The following is a 13528-nucleotide window of genomic DNA, read 5'->3' on the forward strand; positions in this document are numbered from 1 at the left end:
TGTTTTCTAACATTTGTTTTTAAAGGAAGAAAGTATGAGAAAGATGAATTTTGCCTTTAGATTCAAACTTACAGAGGCAAAAGTATTTCATAAGAGGTTAATTGTGTCCTAGTTGCTGACTGAAACTAAAAAAAAAAAAAAAAAAAAAAAAGAAGCTTATTTTACACTTTGGTTGTATAATACCATTATGGGTTTGATATTTATGCAACAAAAGTGGAAGTAGCTAAGACAATGAGTTGGAAAAGAAAGGCTCATGAAAGGCAAAACAGCAGTTCTATTTCCTGAAGAAAACAACCACTTTGTTAATAAAAGAGGGCAGCGGTTATACCTGATGTTAGAATTTTCTGTGTGGCTTCTGTTTGTTAGGATGTAAACTATTACCTTTCAATGAAGAGAATGCTCTGTTTCCGGAAACTATTTATTCCCTTCTTTCCTGAGCCAGTGTAAGCTACTCTTGTCTCAAGACCTTCAGTGAGTTCTTAAAATTTATAGAGATTTGATTGAGTTATACATAAAAAGTAATTGAATATATTAATATGCAACTTAAGCAAACTTAATTACAGTTTTAAGTTGGGTGACAACATTTAGACCCTTAAACACGGAAAATCCTCACTAAGTCTTAACTGTTTGCCCTGTTTTTAACGTATGTGGTCTAATTAAAAATAAATTAAGAATAACTCTAAAAAGCAAATAATTTTGTTTAGTAATCACCAGCTCATAAAGTCCCTTTAACATTAAAGACTATGATTGCCTCACTTTTTAAAAAGGAGAAGAAAACTAGATGCATGTCTGAGTCTCATGTGCCTGAGAGAACTTTTTTTTCTTTCGATTTTATGTTAATAATATTTTCTTTTACTCCATCGCCTTTTGAAGTCTAAGTTTAAGAGCATGCCAGGCGTTTTCATTTGTATAAACCATTATAAAGTTATGAGTAGGCTTTTAGTTTTCCTTCTGATAGCATTGTTATTAGTTGGCTTTCATATAGAAGGACACTTTCAAATAGATGACAAATCGAAGGGGAAGGGTGGTTCAGGTGGGAATGGAGGGTGGCTTGCTAGTTTCTTAACCAAATATGTATGTATTTATATATGCACATAATATTGAAAATGATTATTTGCAAACTTGGAGGTTCTTTCTTCTACATTATTTTAACTGAAATTACTTTTTTTACGCATTGGGTGAGTAACATCTATTCATTCTATTGCTTTACCCCTTCCTCTGTCTAGCTAACCTTCTCTTCAAAAGGAGTAGAAAATATATACCAAAAGACCTTTTAAAGACAATGAGTAAAAGAGGGTAAAGATGGAAGGATGAATAGGCAGACGTATCAGGAAGTACTTGGAATGCCTCTTTGGAGTTATTTCTGTCATTGGAGAAGAGATCTGGGTCACAGCATTCCTGAGTCTGTTTTCTGGCTCTGTCTACTATTGACTGATACTTTCTGACCTTAGACAATCCACTTAACCTCTTTATATCTCAGATTTCCCATCTAAGGAGAGGAGAAATAATACTGCCTATTCCCCAAGGGTGTTCTGAGGTTTAATTAATTAGTCTTTGTGTAACACTGACTGGAGACGTGCAAAGATTTAATTTAAGCAGTATGTGAACTTGATATCCAAATGAGGTAACAAAAATGACTTCCAAGGAGATGGGCACCCAAAGCAAAACAAAAAGAAACCTGCTATAAGCCCTGTACTAGTATAACCAAATTTAGTATTGTGAATGATAGAACAATTCTTAGTTGGGGATATAGATATCATAATTGCTTATTGTAAAACACATGATTGATCATAATGAATGACAATAATGAGATCTGACATTGATTTTGAGAAATCTTGAGCAAATGATAAAACTTGCTCCAGTCAGTCCCTTATAATAACCCTTCATAGGGAAAGGGTAGTGATGACTGGTTCTGAGTTATTCATTTACTCCTCCTTGGCTGAGAGAGGTAAATTGATCAGAGGAAAAACTGGCAGGAGACTGAGTTTCCCATTATTACTTTAGTGACTGTCAGCTTTACTCTGAACTACCTAATCCAAGATATAAAGGGCTAGGAAAGCATCTTGAAACAGAAGAAAAACAGATCTAGCCAGAAATAGACCATAAAATAGACAAGCAAACAAAAAATCCAAACACTTCCTGTAGCATGATGAAAAATGGAAGGATAGACAACCTCCTTCCCTATTTCACCCCACGAGCGTTTTGTTCTCAAGAAACAGTTAGATCTCTCTGGGAATGCAGCAATAGCCAATCATGGAACAGTGGCTTCGTCTGTGGAAACATGCCTTGCCCTTCTCTAAGCATGGGTTAGTCTTGAACAAAGAAAGACCATTTTATGCAGTATACTATGGCAACTGGAATAAAGGAGATCCATTGTTTCCAGCCAATGTAATTCAATTTTGCATTTCAGTTCTCCCTGACCCTCTTTTTATTTGTAATAATTGGCAGAATAATATCACTAGAAAAATAAGGTGAGGATCATTACAGGTGTGAAGTGCTTTCAGAAATATAAAATTTCTTGCCTATCACTAGCTATCCCTATTCACTGATCATCCGTGCTAAAGCATATACCAAAAAGGAGATGAATAAATATTATGGTTGGCCGACAGTTGTGTGAATAGAAAGGATAGCTTAACATTAGGTCTATCTGGTGTAAGCTACTGAATTGAGTCCTAGAGATCTCCTTTTGGGCAGCTCCTCTTTATTATGTTAAGTTGCCCACAAAAGCCTATGCAAGGGTGAAGGTGTATTTATTCTCTTCCATCATGGCATTTCTTTTGCAGTAAGCTTAGACCCCCTCAAAAAAGCTATTGTCAAAGAAATGATAGTAGAGAGAGTTGAATTCCAACCCATTATCTAGTGTTATTGTGCATTGAACATTTTGCTGCATCTTGTGTGAGAAATGAGAGGCCATAGGGCAGGCGATGTTGCATGTGCACAGGGCACTGAAGGAATTGGTAGGAAAATAATAGAAATCTATTAGATCTATTTTGAATTTCCCTTAGGATCTGAACTATTCTGTTATAAAATCCAACAGATTCCATTTTCATTTTCCAAATATTTTTAGAGAGTGCAGATAATTTTCACTATAACAAAATTCTTTGTTCTATTCTGCATACAGCAGTATTTAACACTTTCAAAAAGGTATTATTTATAAATCATTCTTGACTAATATGCCCTTAAGAGTTGTTCCATGAGCAGAATTCACTCTTGCATAAAGAATTCCCTCTGAAAATATACACTTTCCTTTTTTTGACTTTTCCATTTCATCCATTATTATACATTCAGAAGGCATTACACGTTATATACTAGAAATTCAAGGATAGCTAATTATTGTATAGATTTTAAGACTGTGTATTAGTGGTAGAGGTTAAGAGCCCAAAAATTACAGTATGCCTCTATTCTTTTTAGAGATAGTGGTACAAAAACCTTAGTCTTTTAAAATTAGACTCCCTTTTAATAAGCAGGCAGAAATATTCCAGAATATCCCAGTCATTTATAGCTAAAATAAATCAAGTGATTGGATTAAGAATGATTACTGATTTAAGTGAAGAAAAATTCAAAGAGGATATATTTAATTCCATTAATAAGTTTCTGCCCCTTTTCCATATGGAAAAGCAGAAGGAAATAATCCAAAGAAATAATAGCATAGAATGCCTTAGCCTTAAAAAGCTGCATAAGTTTTTCTGGGAAAAATCTAGCACTTAAGAGAGTCTTTTTTTAAGTAGAGGTAGTTGGTAAGAAGATAAATTGAGTTGCACTATTCTAGACTATTATGTCATGATTTCATTCTGATAGTTTTCTATTCACAGAAGCACAAATGGTTCCCCAAATGGGAACTCCAAATAAGTTAAACTACTGCTAGTCTTCAACACATTAACATACCTTTATACCATTTTAAGGAGTTTTTTGTGTTGCTCTTTTTCATTAATATCCATCCTCTCTTTTAAAATTCATTGATTTGGAATGACATTATTTTCTTTCCCCATCCCAGAAACATTATCAACACCTGCTTATTTCCCATGTTTTAGGGAAAGATAGAATTGTGTGACCATAATTCCATCCGTCCCCAAAAGAGATAGGAAATTATCTGTTGTGATGTTTATTAAACAGAGAGTATAGATAGAATATTATGTATCATGAAGATTTCTAGAAAATGAGGTGTTGGTGAGTAAACTTTTATTTCTGTAAGTATGCAGTGAATCCAAATCTTTTAATTGGAATTTAATTTAGTTTCAGTTAATTTAATTATCAGACTTTTTTTTTTTAATTCAGTGTCCTGAGTTACCTCACTGAGTTTTTGTTTGCCATATATAATTCTTTTAGTAGCTGTTATATAACTTTGTAGATTAAAACTTAGTGCAATTGGTATTTATTACTGTCATCACCTGATTTGGAGGTTCCATTCTGTCATTCACAACTATATACCTAAGAAGACTGCAATACTGTACATCATTGAACCAAGATTTCTCTTTCCTCACAATAATAAAATAGAGACTAAATTATTCAGCTTATCTAAGATATTCAGCTAGACAGTGGAAGAGATAAACATAGTGAAATGTTACTTGCTAATATTCATTGAATTTTTGTTATCCAGTTTTCTCCCCTTCAATTGCTCAAGGAAGCCTTTTTTGATACCTGGTCCATTCAGACTAGGTAAAGCAAAGAAAAATAACATATGGGAATAATAATGTTTCCTCCACCCAACCCACTAGGCCGGCAGTTAACCATCTTCAACACCCAGGCGCAAATAGCCATCGGTGGAAAAGACAAAGGACGTCTCTTCCAAGGCCAGCTCTCTGGGCTCTATTACGATGGTTTGAAAGTACTGAACATGGCAGCTGAGAATAACCCTAATATTAAAATCAATGGAAGTGTCCGACTGGTGGGAGAAGTCCCTTCAATCTTGGGAACAACACAGACGACCTCCATGCCACCAGAAATGTCTACTACAGTCATGGAAACCACCACTACAATGGCTACTACCACAACCCGCAAAAATCGCTCTACAGCAAGCATTCAGGTAAGCCTTTCTCCAACTCTTAATTGATTCTGCTTTTTTTTTTTTTTTTGTCTTTGAGATGTTACTATAATATCAGTGTTGCTATGTTGCCAAAGAGTCCGAATTACCATGTTTGTAGGGAAGATGCCTACAGATTTTCACAGTAATAAGATCTAGGAGTAGAGAGAGACAAATTCATTGCTAAAGAAGTTATAAAAGTTTTGCGTGCACTTATAGGGTATTATTCCTATCATATTTATTGCCAAAATGGTAAAGCTGTTATTCAAAATGAGCAATGGCTAACAATTTCGGTATGAAATACTCCTCCATTTATTTAATTATTTTTCTTTTCAGTAGTAAAAAGGGAAAAAGGGGAAAGGAAAATTTGTTATCATAGGAGAGACTATATCCTAGTTCAGTTCTATTCACATCCTCTTGATGGATTTGCTGAAACATGAATTGTTAAGTTTTAAGACCAATAGGTAGCATTAAATCAAGGGCAATTGAAGCTAGAAGTTCAACTAATGCTTATAAAATGTAATCTTTGCTTTTGTTATTGAGTGTTGACCAATCACTTGTTATTTTTTTATCTATTTTGTTTCTTCTATATTTGACCAAGATTCTATATGACAATAGATATTGTGAAGGTCTGAGTTTAGCTATGTAGGAAGTCTTTAGTTTTGTGGTAATGGTTTTGTTTTTTCACTTAAAAGTAATTATACCCAAGCTAAAGCTTAATGCTTTGCTGGCTCCCTTGGCGTTTCATAAATCTAGTTAGTAGGGGATAGGAGGTTAATCGAGTTATTAGCCTTAAATGCCGTGGCATAAAATAAGACATTCCAATTGCTTGTGGGGGAAATTACCCTGAGCCTAGTTAGTGTTTATAGAAGATTCAGTAGATCAGTACTTGTCCTTTCTGTTTCTTAGTTTTAAGACATTATCCAGGAGCTCAATTGAGTCTTTGACATCACCCTCTCATTGATGTCAGTGGGCACTGTAAACATAAAGTCAATAATCAATTAAACCCCATATATGTTCTCATTCTTCTGAATTAAGTTTATGCGAGTTAAGTAGAGGTAAAAGTGTTGTCTTCCTTTTCCCTTTTCTTTGGGTAGAAATATCCAGGCAGCTTTTTACATGATTTCATGGGAACAATTCAAGGCTGTATGCACTGATGATGTTATCAGGCCAATTTTATGTATTTTAGAATGGCTACTAAGAATCGGGTTAGCATAGCAGTCTTATAGTTGTGTGTCCTGTTACATGTATACCTACGCACATGCTCAAAAAAGAAATGGCTTCTTCTCTACTGATATTAAAGCAATAACTCCTGACACTTCACTCTACTCACTGAAAAGAAGATAAAAGGCAATATATATTTCTATTATGACTCTCTATAGCTCAAGAGCAGATCTGTTTATGGTTGGTGAACAGATAGTTCTGTCTGCACAGGTCCTGGTAGACTTGTTCTGTTTCTGTCGTAATACATTCCGCTAACTCTGTGGGAAGCAGAGGAACAAATGGCTTTTTCTTCATAGGAGTGGCTGGTCCTGTTGTCTTTTTCAAGGCCAAATTTTTACTGACCTCAGAAGGATTTAATGTTACATAGGGATTCAGGGACTAAACCATGGCAATTATAGGTTTTGGCTTTTCCTCCTGCAACAAATACACAAATAGGAGAACAGTGGGTGAGTCTTTCCAAAAGCTAAGGAAGCTAAACTTGCAGATAAGAGTAGGGTACAAGGTACAAAATCTTGCAAGTGATTATGACTCTGAACATCATAAAATCTATTGTCATTTTGGAAGATGTGGACAGCTGGAGCATACCCTTCTAACTACCTCCTGTTAGAGTTTCTTTTCGTTTGCATCCAGTGATAATTAGATTTCATCTACATATCTTTCCTTTTCCTTCTACCATGGCCATAAAGATGAGTTATATATCTGTTGACATTCTTGTTGTTAAGGATGTGTAAATGCAAATTCTTAGAGAAAAGACAACAGGCTAATAGAATTGTACTAGAGTGGGATGAGGGATCAAAAAGCTCCAAATTCTTTGTAAAGATTAGCTAGAAGAAATAACTTTATGCCAAGAATTTTGGACTTTTTTGTTCTTGCCAACTAGCCATAAGAACTTTGCCCTAATACTTACTGTGATGATCACAGAGTGTTACGTGTAAGTGATGAGTCACTAAATTCTAGTCCTGAAACTAATATTACATTGTATATTAACTAACTGGAACCTAAATAAAAACTTGAACCTAAAAAAAATAAAATAAAAATAAATAAATTAATTAATTAATTAATTAACAAACAAACAAACAAACAAACAAACTTTGTCCTGGGCTCCATAAAAACTCAGTAGCCTGCCTTGTCTCCAAACTTTTTCTGACCTCAAGTACAAATTATACCAAGCCTGTGTTAGAACTGGGGACCTTAGATTTAGGACAATTCCCAGACTCTGAAGACTTTCGATGAGGAAGGTCAGTCAGTCTCACAAGTTCTTATGTATCCTTGTGTGACCCAGCTAATTTTCTTGAGTGAACTGGGCTCATGAAAATTTGATCTGTGGGGAAAAAAGAAGTGGGGGAATACTGGATTTCATGTTCACCAGGCCAATTATGTGTGAAATCTTACAACCTTTTCCAGATGATACTCTGTTCCATCTTCCTTTGCTTTGATTGCCTTGATAGACCAGGAGACTCTTCCAGTAGAAATAAAATTAGCATTAAAATCTTGGTGTAAAACCCTCTGGCTATACAACAATCTACTGGTTCCTTCTTTAAGCATAAGCTAAGAAAACATCATTTGAGCAATTCACTTCTGATTGACTTTGGTTTGTGTTGATTTCAGATCAAAGGAAAACTGCCAAGCACTTTCAGTGTTGCTCTTACCTGTGTGTGAACATAAACAGTTTTTGAGTTGACATGCTCTAGCCTCCTGAAAATAACCACTACTTCGATCTTTCTGAAACTCTAGTTTGTTACAGAACTGCTTGTGTATCATATGGACTGTGTTAAATTATAGCTATGGTACCCAAATATCAGGTCTTTACCCTATATTAAGAAGAGTGTGTCTAAGGGTGCCTGGGTGGCTCAGTCATTTAAGCATCTGACTCTCTGTTTCAGTTCACATCATGATCTCAGGGTCCTGAGAGCAAGTCCTACATCAGGCTCCCACTTAGCAGGGAGTGTGATTCCCCTCTCTTTTCCTCTAACCCTCCCTCCACTCCTGCACACTGTCTCTCTAAAATAGATAAGTAAATCTTTAACAAAAGAAGAAGGAGAAGGAGAGGAGGAGGAGGAGGAAGAGCTGGAGGAAGAGGAGTGTGTTTAGGTCCTCCCTGGAATATTAAAAAAAAAAAAAAGTTAAGATTGAGAAAGCAGGGGGATGCATTGAGAAGGCAGGTGAGTACATTGAGAAAGCAGGTGAGTGAGTGATGGTATTCAGGAAGAGTAGGTGCTCACTGAATATTTATTGAGTAGATTGGAAAACAAAATAGGCCTTATTACATACCTTATCATCATTTAACAACCAGAAGTGGCATGGCTTACATTTTTCCCTCTAGAATGATCAGTGTGTTTTGGACAATTTTAATTTTTCTTCAGTGGTAAGGCCATAGCAGTGATTAAATGCATGTATTTGGAGTCAGGCTGCCTGGGTTTAAAATGTAGATCTTCTTCATATTAGTTAAGTGACTCTGAGTCATATGTTGTGGCTAACTGTTGTTATGGAATGGATTTTCCCATAGTTTAGTGGCTTAAAATAGCAACTGTGTCATTGGATCTCACAATTTTGTGGCTCAGAAATTTGGGCAGGGTTCAGCAAGGCAATTCTTCTGCCCAACATGGAGTTGACAGAGGTTGCTCAGTGGCTGCTCCGGTCTGGAGAATCTGGCTTCACTCACACACTTCTGTCTTGGTGGGTTAACTAGAAACACTGGACTCAGCTGGGTGCATCGATCTCTATGTAGTTTTTAGTTCATGGAGGTTCAAGGGTCCTAGAGAAAGTTTTTCCAGTTTTCTAAGTTACAGGGAAAGGAAATATAAACCTCACTTCTTGATGGGAGGATAGCAAGAATTTATAACTAACCTAAATCTACCACTTTGTATAATTAGAGACAGGGAAGGATACTAGTAGGGTACAGCTTATATTGAGGGATTGTTGTGAGGTTAACTGAGTTTTAATATATGTAAAACGCTTAAAACAAGTACATCTTGTGGGATCCCTGGGTGGCGCAGCGGTTTAGTGCCTGCCTTTGACCCAGGGCGCTATCCTGGAGACCCGGGATCAAATCCCACGTCGGGCTCCCGGTGCATGGAGCCTGCTTCTCCCTCTGCCTATGTCTCTGCCTCTCTCTCTCTCTGTGTGACTATCATAAATAAATAAAAAATAAATAAAATCTTTAAAAAAAAAAAAAAAAACAAGTACATCTTGTAAAGTGAGATTAAATCTGCTTTAACCTTATTTTATTCTATCCCCAACATTTATTATGAAAGTATCCTCTCAAGCAAGGATCTACCTCAGAAAATAGGGCTGCTTCTACTAATAGTATCTGTAGTTCAGATTGGGGGCTCAGAGCTTTTGGGGGGATAGAGATTTGAAGGAGACTCACGGTAGAATTTGGAGGCTGGAATCAGTACTGCAAATGAAAAGTTCCTAAGTTCTCAGGAATGAAATTCTCTGATAGCTCACTTCCCATCTTTATTTTTTTTTTCTTTCATTTTAAACCAACCTGGAGTTTTGTGGGCCTCAGAGACTATGTTCTTCATGAAATATATCTATCCACATGTTTTTAAGGTTACAAAGAGAAAAAATCCAGGATCTTTGCCATGATGGAGCTTGATATTAGCAAGCAATATGAGGTAGTGACCTACAAATGGTGCCGGCATGGGGGAGAATGAGGGAGTTGTATGGAATGATTTGGCTGGATCTCATGAATAATGTGGGAATGGAACTGGGCCTTGTAGAATGAGTATAATTGGATACATGGTAAAGAGAAACAAATCTCAGGTTAGCTAAATGTCAGAAGCTAAGTTGTCAAACTCAGGGATGATAATTCCTGAGAGAGATAGCCAAGTCCAACAAGAACAAAGAATGCATAGGAGAGATCTGTGAAAGGCAAGAGATCCAGATTCTATGAACCTTGGCCCAATACTCCCCTAATTTGGAGAGGACTAATGAGGAGAACTGCATTAGGTTCTCTGAACATCTTACTTCCAGGGATTGCCCCAGAAATTAAGCAGGCACTTCTATTACAACTGACCTCAGTGTCGGGGTTACTATCATGACACTGATGGGTCAGCTTCTAAAATGGAAAAGTTCAACTCAGTCTATGTTCAAATTCCTTGGTCCCTATTCAGGAGAGAAGGCAAAAGTGAGAAATAAAAGTCTTTGTTAACTTGTAGTCCCCTGGACCAAAATGTCCCTTTGAGGCAGGAAAGGGCCAAAAGAGAAATAGTTCCAAAAATAATGTGTATTTTCTTAACTTCAGCCTCCAGACTGAATCGTTATCAGTAAAGAAAGAACTCTATGTGTTCTGTGCAAATCACCATTTGGAATCCTTTATAAGCTATTAACAGGATACTGATCATGACCCACTTTTTCTGTGCTGGGCATTGGTGAAGTCACCCTGACATTGGCCAGTGCTGCCTGGTACCAGAAAATCACAATGCTCAGCCAGATTGGAACTATCATGACAAACAGTAGAAATGAACGACTTGAGAGTTTTCTGAGATTTCATTCTTACCTCAAACTCATAAATTTGGCAGTTGAGCATGAACCACTTTCAAAAATTCCAGGGGCGAGCCACTTTTTCAGGCTTTGTAACTGTACCTATATGGAAATTCCTCCTTCTGGTCTGCTCTCAGTTTTAGACCAGAGCTAGTAAAAAAAACTCACTTCAGCCTTGATATTGATGATTACAAAACAAAGAAAAACACTGATTAAAAACTTGATCCTTCATACAGCATTTTCCAGGTAGAGTTCTAGTATGCTGGAGGGAAAGGGGGTGCACTCTAGAGTCAGAATTCCTGGGCTGGATTCCAGGTTCTTCCAGTTACTTAGCTGTATATCTCTTGGAGGTCAATTAGCCTCTCTAAACACCAGTTTCATTATCTGTAAAATGAAGTACTTTTCCATGGTTGTGAGTAATAAATACAACATGCATAAAAAGATCCTAGGCCATGACCTACCCTATAAGTTTTCACTAAATCCTAGATACTAGGAAACAACTTCAAACCAAGGGCTCTCCCAGAACTCACAGATCCTCAAAAAGTTTAGACTTCTGTATGACTGGATAAGCATATTAACCTTAAAAATAAAACTCAGTTATTTTACCAGCAAAAATGGGTTAATTTGCAACTGATAGAGAATTACAATTTAAGAGCAAGCTACAGCGAAACCATAGGCAAGTCTGGAGTACAAAGAAGAGGATAGCTGTTTTATAGAGGAAAGGAGGTAGTTGGGAAGTGTGTTATGAAACGTTAATGTATTGGAGTAAACTGGAAGTTGAAAGTGCAGTGGCTTTTCATTGGCTGAGTTGTGGCAGTCTCTTTGACTAGACTATTCCAAGTGAAGGAGAAAATCTTTCTTCTTCCTGCTGATAAAGTCATCTATAGTAGTATCAACTTACAAGGTCCTTCTTTTTCTGCTGGCTCTGCAAGAGTGGTGGGGCATGGTCTCCCTGTTCCATTTTAAACAAAATTTCCTTTTTTTAATTCTCCCAAGCACAAGAAGAACAATTTTGTCTACACCCACACAACCCCATAATCACCCAGGATTCCTCTGAGGGCCCCAGATTGAACCAGAGCCCTAAACTCATCAATTAGAAGACATTTTTGTGGGAAACTCTCTCATTTTCTGAAGTGAGATTTGGCTTTGCTGAATGGTTATTACATACAAAACGTTCTATTAAGGTAAAGTGTATGAAATTGCCATTTTTATAGACTGAAATGCTCAAATATCAGGAATTTCATATGGTTTAACAGAACATGTGACCCACACATTTACAGTCTGTTGTTACCAATGGCATTTTGAGACTGGATAGAACACCAAATTTTCTCAAAGTTCTTTGAATAATCAAACTGTCTTGGATTGGAATACAAGATAAATCTATCTACCTCATCCAAAATACCATGTTTGAACAGGAGGTAGATCATGTTGTATCAGGAATGGTTGTACTTACCCAAGGAATCATCCCCTCTGGGCCCCTCCACCTTTTCAATGCTGCCACCAGCTTGATAGAAGTGAGACAAGGAGTCCACACAGTGAGGAAAAAAAAAAAAAAGCTCTCACTTTTACCACTAGACAACAGAACCTCCAGGGGAAGTTTATTTTTAGGATCAGGGCTCAACTAATATTGATTAACAGCCTTACATAATGTGCAGCTCCAGGGCTCGTTCCTTTCCTGCCAAACCTTATAACAGGAGAAGGCACTGAAGATTTGTCAGTCTAATTAGACTTTAGCTGCCAGCCAAGAAACATCTTCTGTCTCCTCCTTCCTTACCCCCATACAGGTACTTTCTTTTCCCCTCTCAGAGAATAATTTGGAAGGAAGGAAATTGGACTCTAATTTTGTCGTTAGCTAGTAAGACTCCAGTGACATTTTCTCTCAGGAACTATATCGTTTTCATGGAAAAGAGAGAGAGAGAGAAAGCAAGCTTGATGGGTTTACCTACCTTTTAAATACCCCTGTGTTGGTAGTACAAATAGTCCAGGGAAGAGAACATAGTGTCGCTTCTTTTGGTCTCCTCCTTAATACTTTAATTTTAGTGGATGGGATCAGCACTTCCCCCAAACTGAGATTAGTCCCTTAAAGGGTCCCCTGAGGAGGTCCTCATCTGCAAATAAAGATGAAGTCTGCACATTGCTACAAGTTGTTGAGATGCCCTTCTAATTACATTGTAATATTTATAGGATAGAATGTCCATCAGAACTGCTGATGAAGTGCTGGAACTTATTTTGAGCCATCTAAACAGCTGGGAGAGAAGTGGGGTTCAGCTCTTGGCTACTCACTGTGGAGGTCTGCAAATTCTCAAGCTCCAGGTGGTTTTACCAATCACCTGACCTATTACTTGGCCAAGTCAGAATCCTTACTGTGTGATATATGCATCACCTCCTTGCTCTCTCTCTCCATATTTCCTGCTACACTGCCCCAGGTACACAGGTCTTCTTGATATTCCTTGAACACAGGGCCCAGATAAAGGAAAGGCAAGTAAAGGTTGTGCAGTTGCAGAGTTGGATCTTGTCTGTATTTAAAATGTTATTTTGCTTATCACTGAATTTTTTGCATGGATATTGACCTTGAAATATTCTAATAAAATATTATGTATCTTGAATAAATGATTTTGGGAGCACCCCTTAAATATGACACCTTGGATGAGTACCTCATTATTGCTAAGTCTGCTTAAACATACCAAGCACATCTGTGTCTTTTCACTGGCCTTTTTTTTTTTTTTTTAACCTGAAACTGCTCTTCCTAGCCATTTGCAAGACTCACTCCTTCACATCATCCAAATTTCTGCCCAT

At 37.0% G+C, this 13528-nt stretch overlaps 1 protein-coding gene across 25 annotated transcripts in view; it reads left to right on the top strand.

Annotated features, from left to right (window-relative positions):
- NRXN3 (neurexin 3) overlaps nt 1-13528 on the top strand; it is a 1534711-nt gene that overhangs the window by 1383858 nt on the left and 137325 nt on the right. For all 25 annotated transcript variants that reach the window (XM_077910198.1, XM_077910203.1, XM_077910191.1 and 22 more), the window contains one exon: nt 4716-5023. In XM_077910198.1, coding sequence (XP_077766324.1) covers nt 4716-5023 — 308 coding nt within the window. The remainder of the gene's footprint in view (nt 1-4715; nt 5024-13528) is intronic.

Source organism: Canis aureus, chromosome 9, assembly GCF_053574225.1.
Source record: "Canis aureus isolate CA01 chromosome 9, VMU_Caureus_v.1.0, whole genome shotgun sequence".
Taxonomy (NCBI): domain Eukaryota; kingdom Metazoa; phylum Chordata; class Mammalia; order Carnivora; family Canidae; genus Canis; species Canis aureus.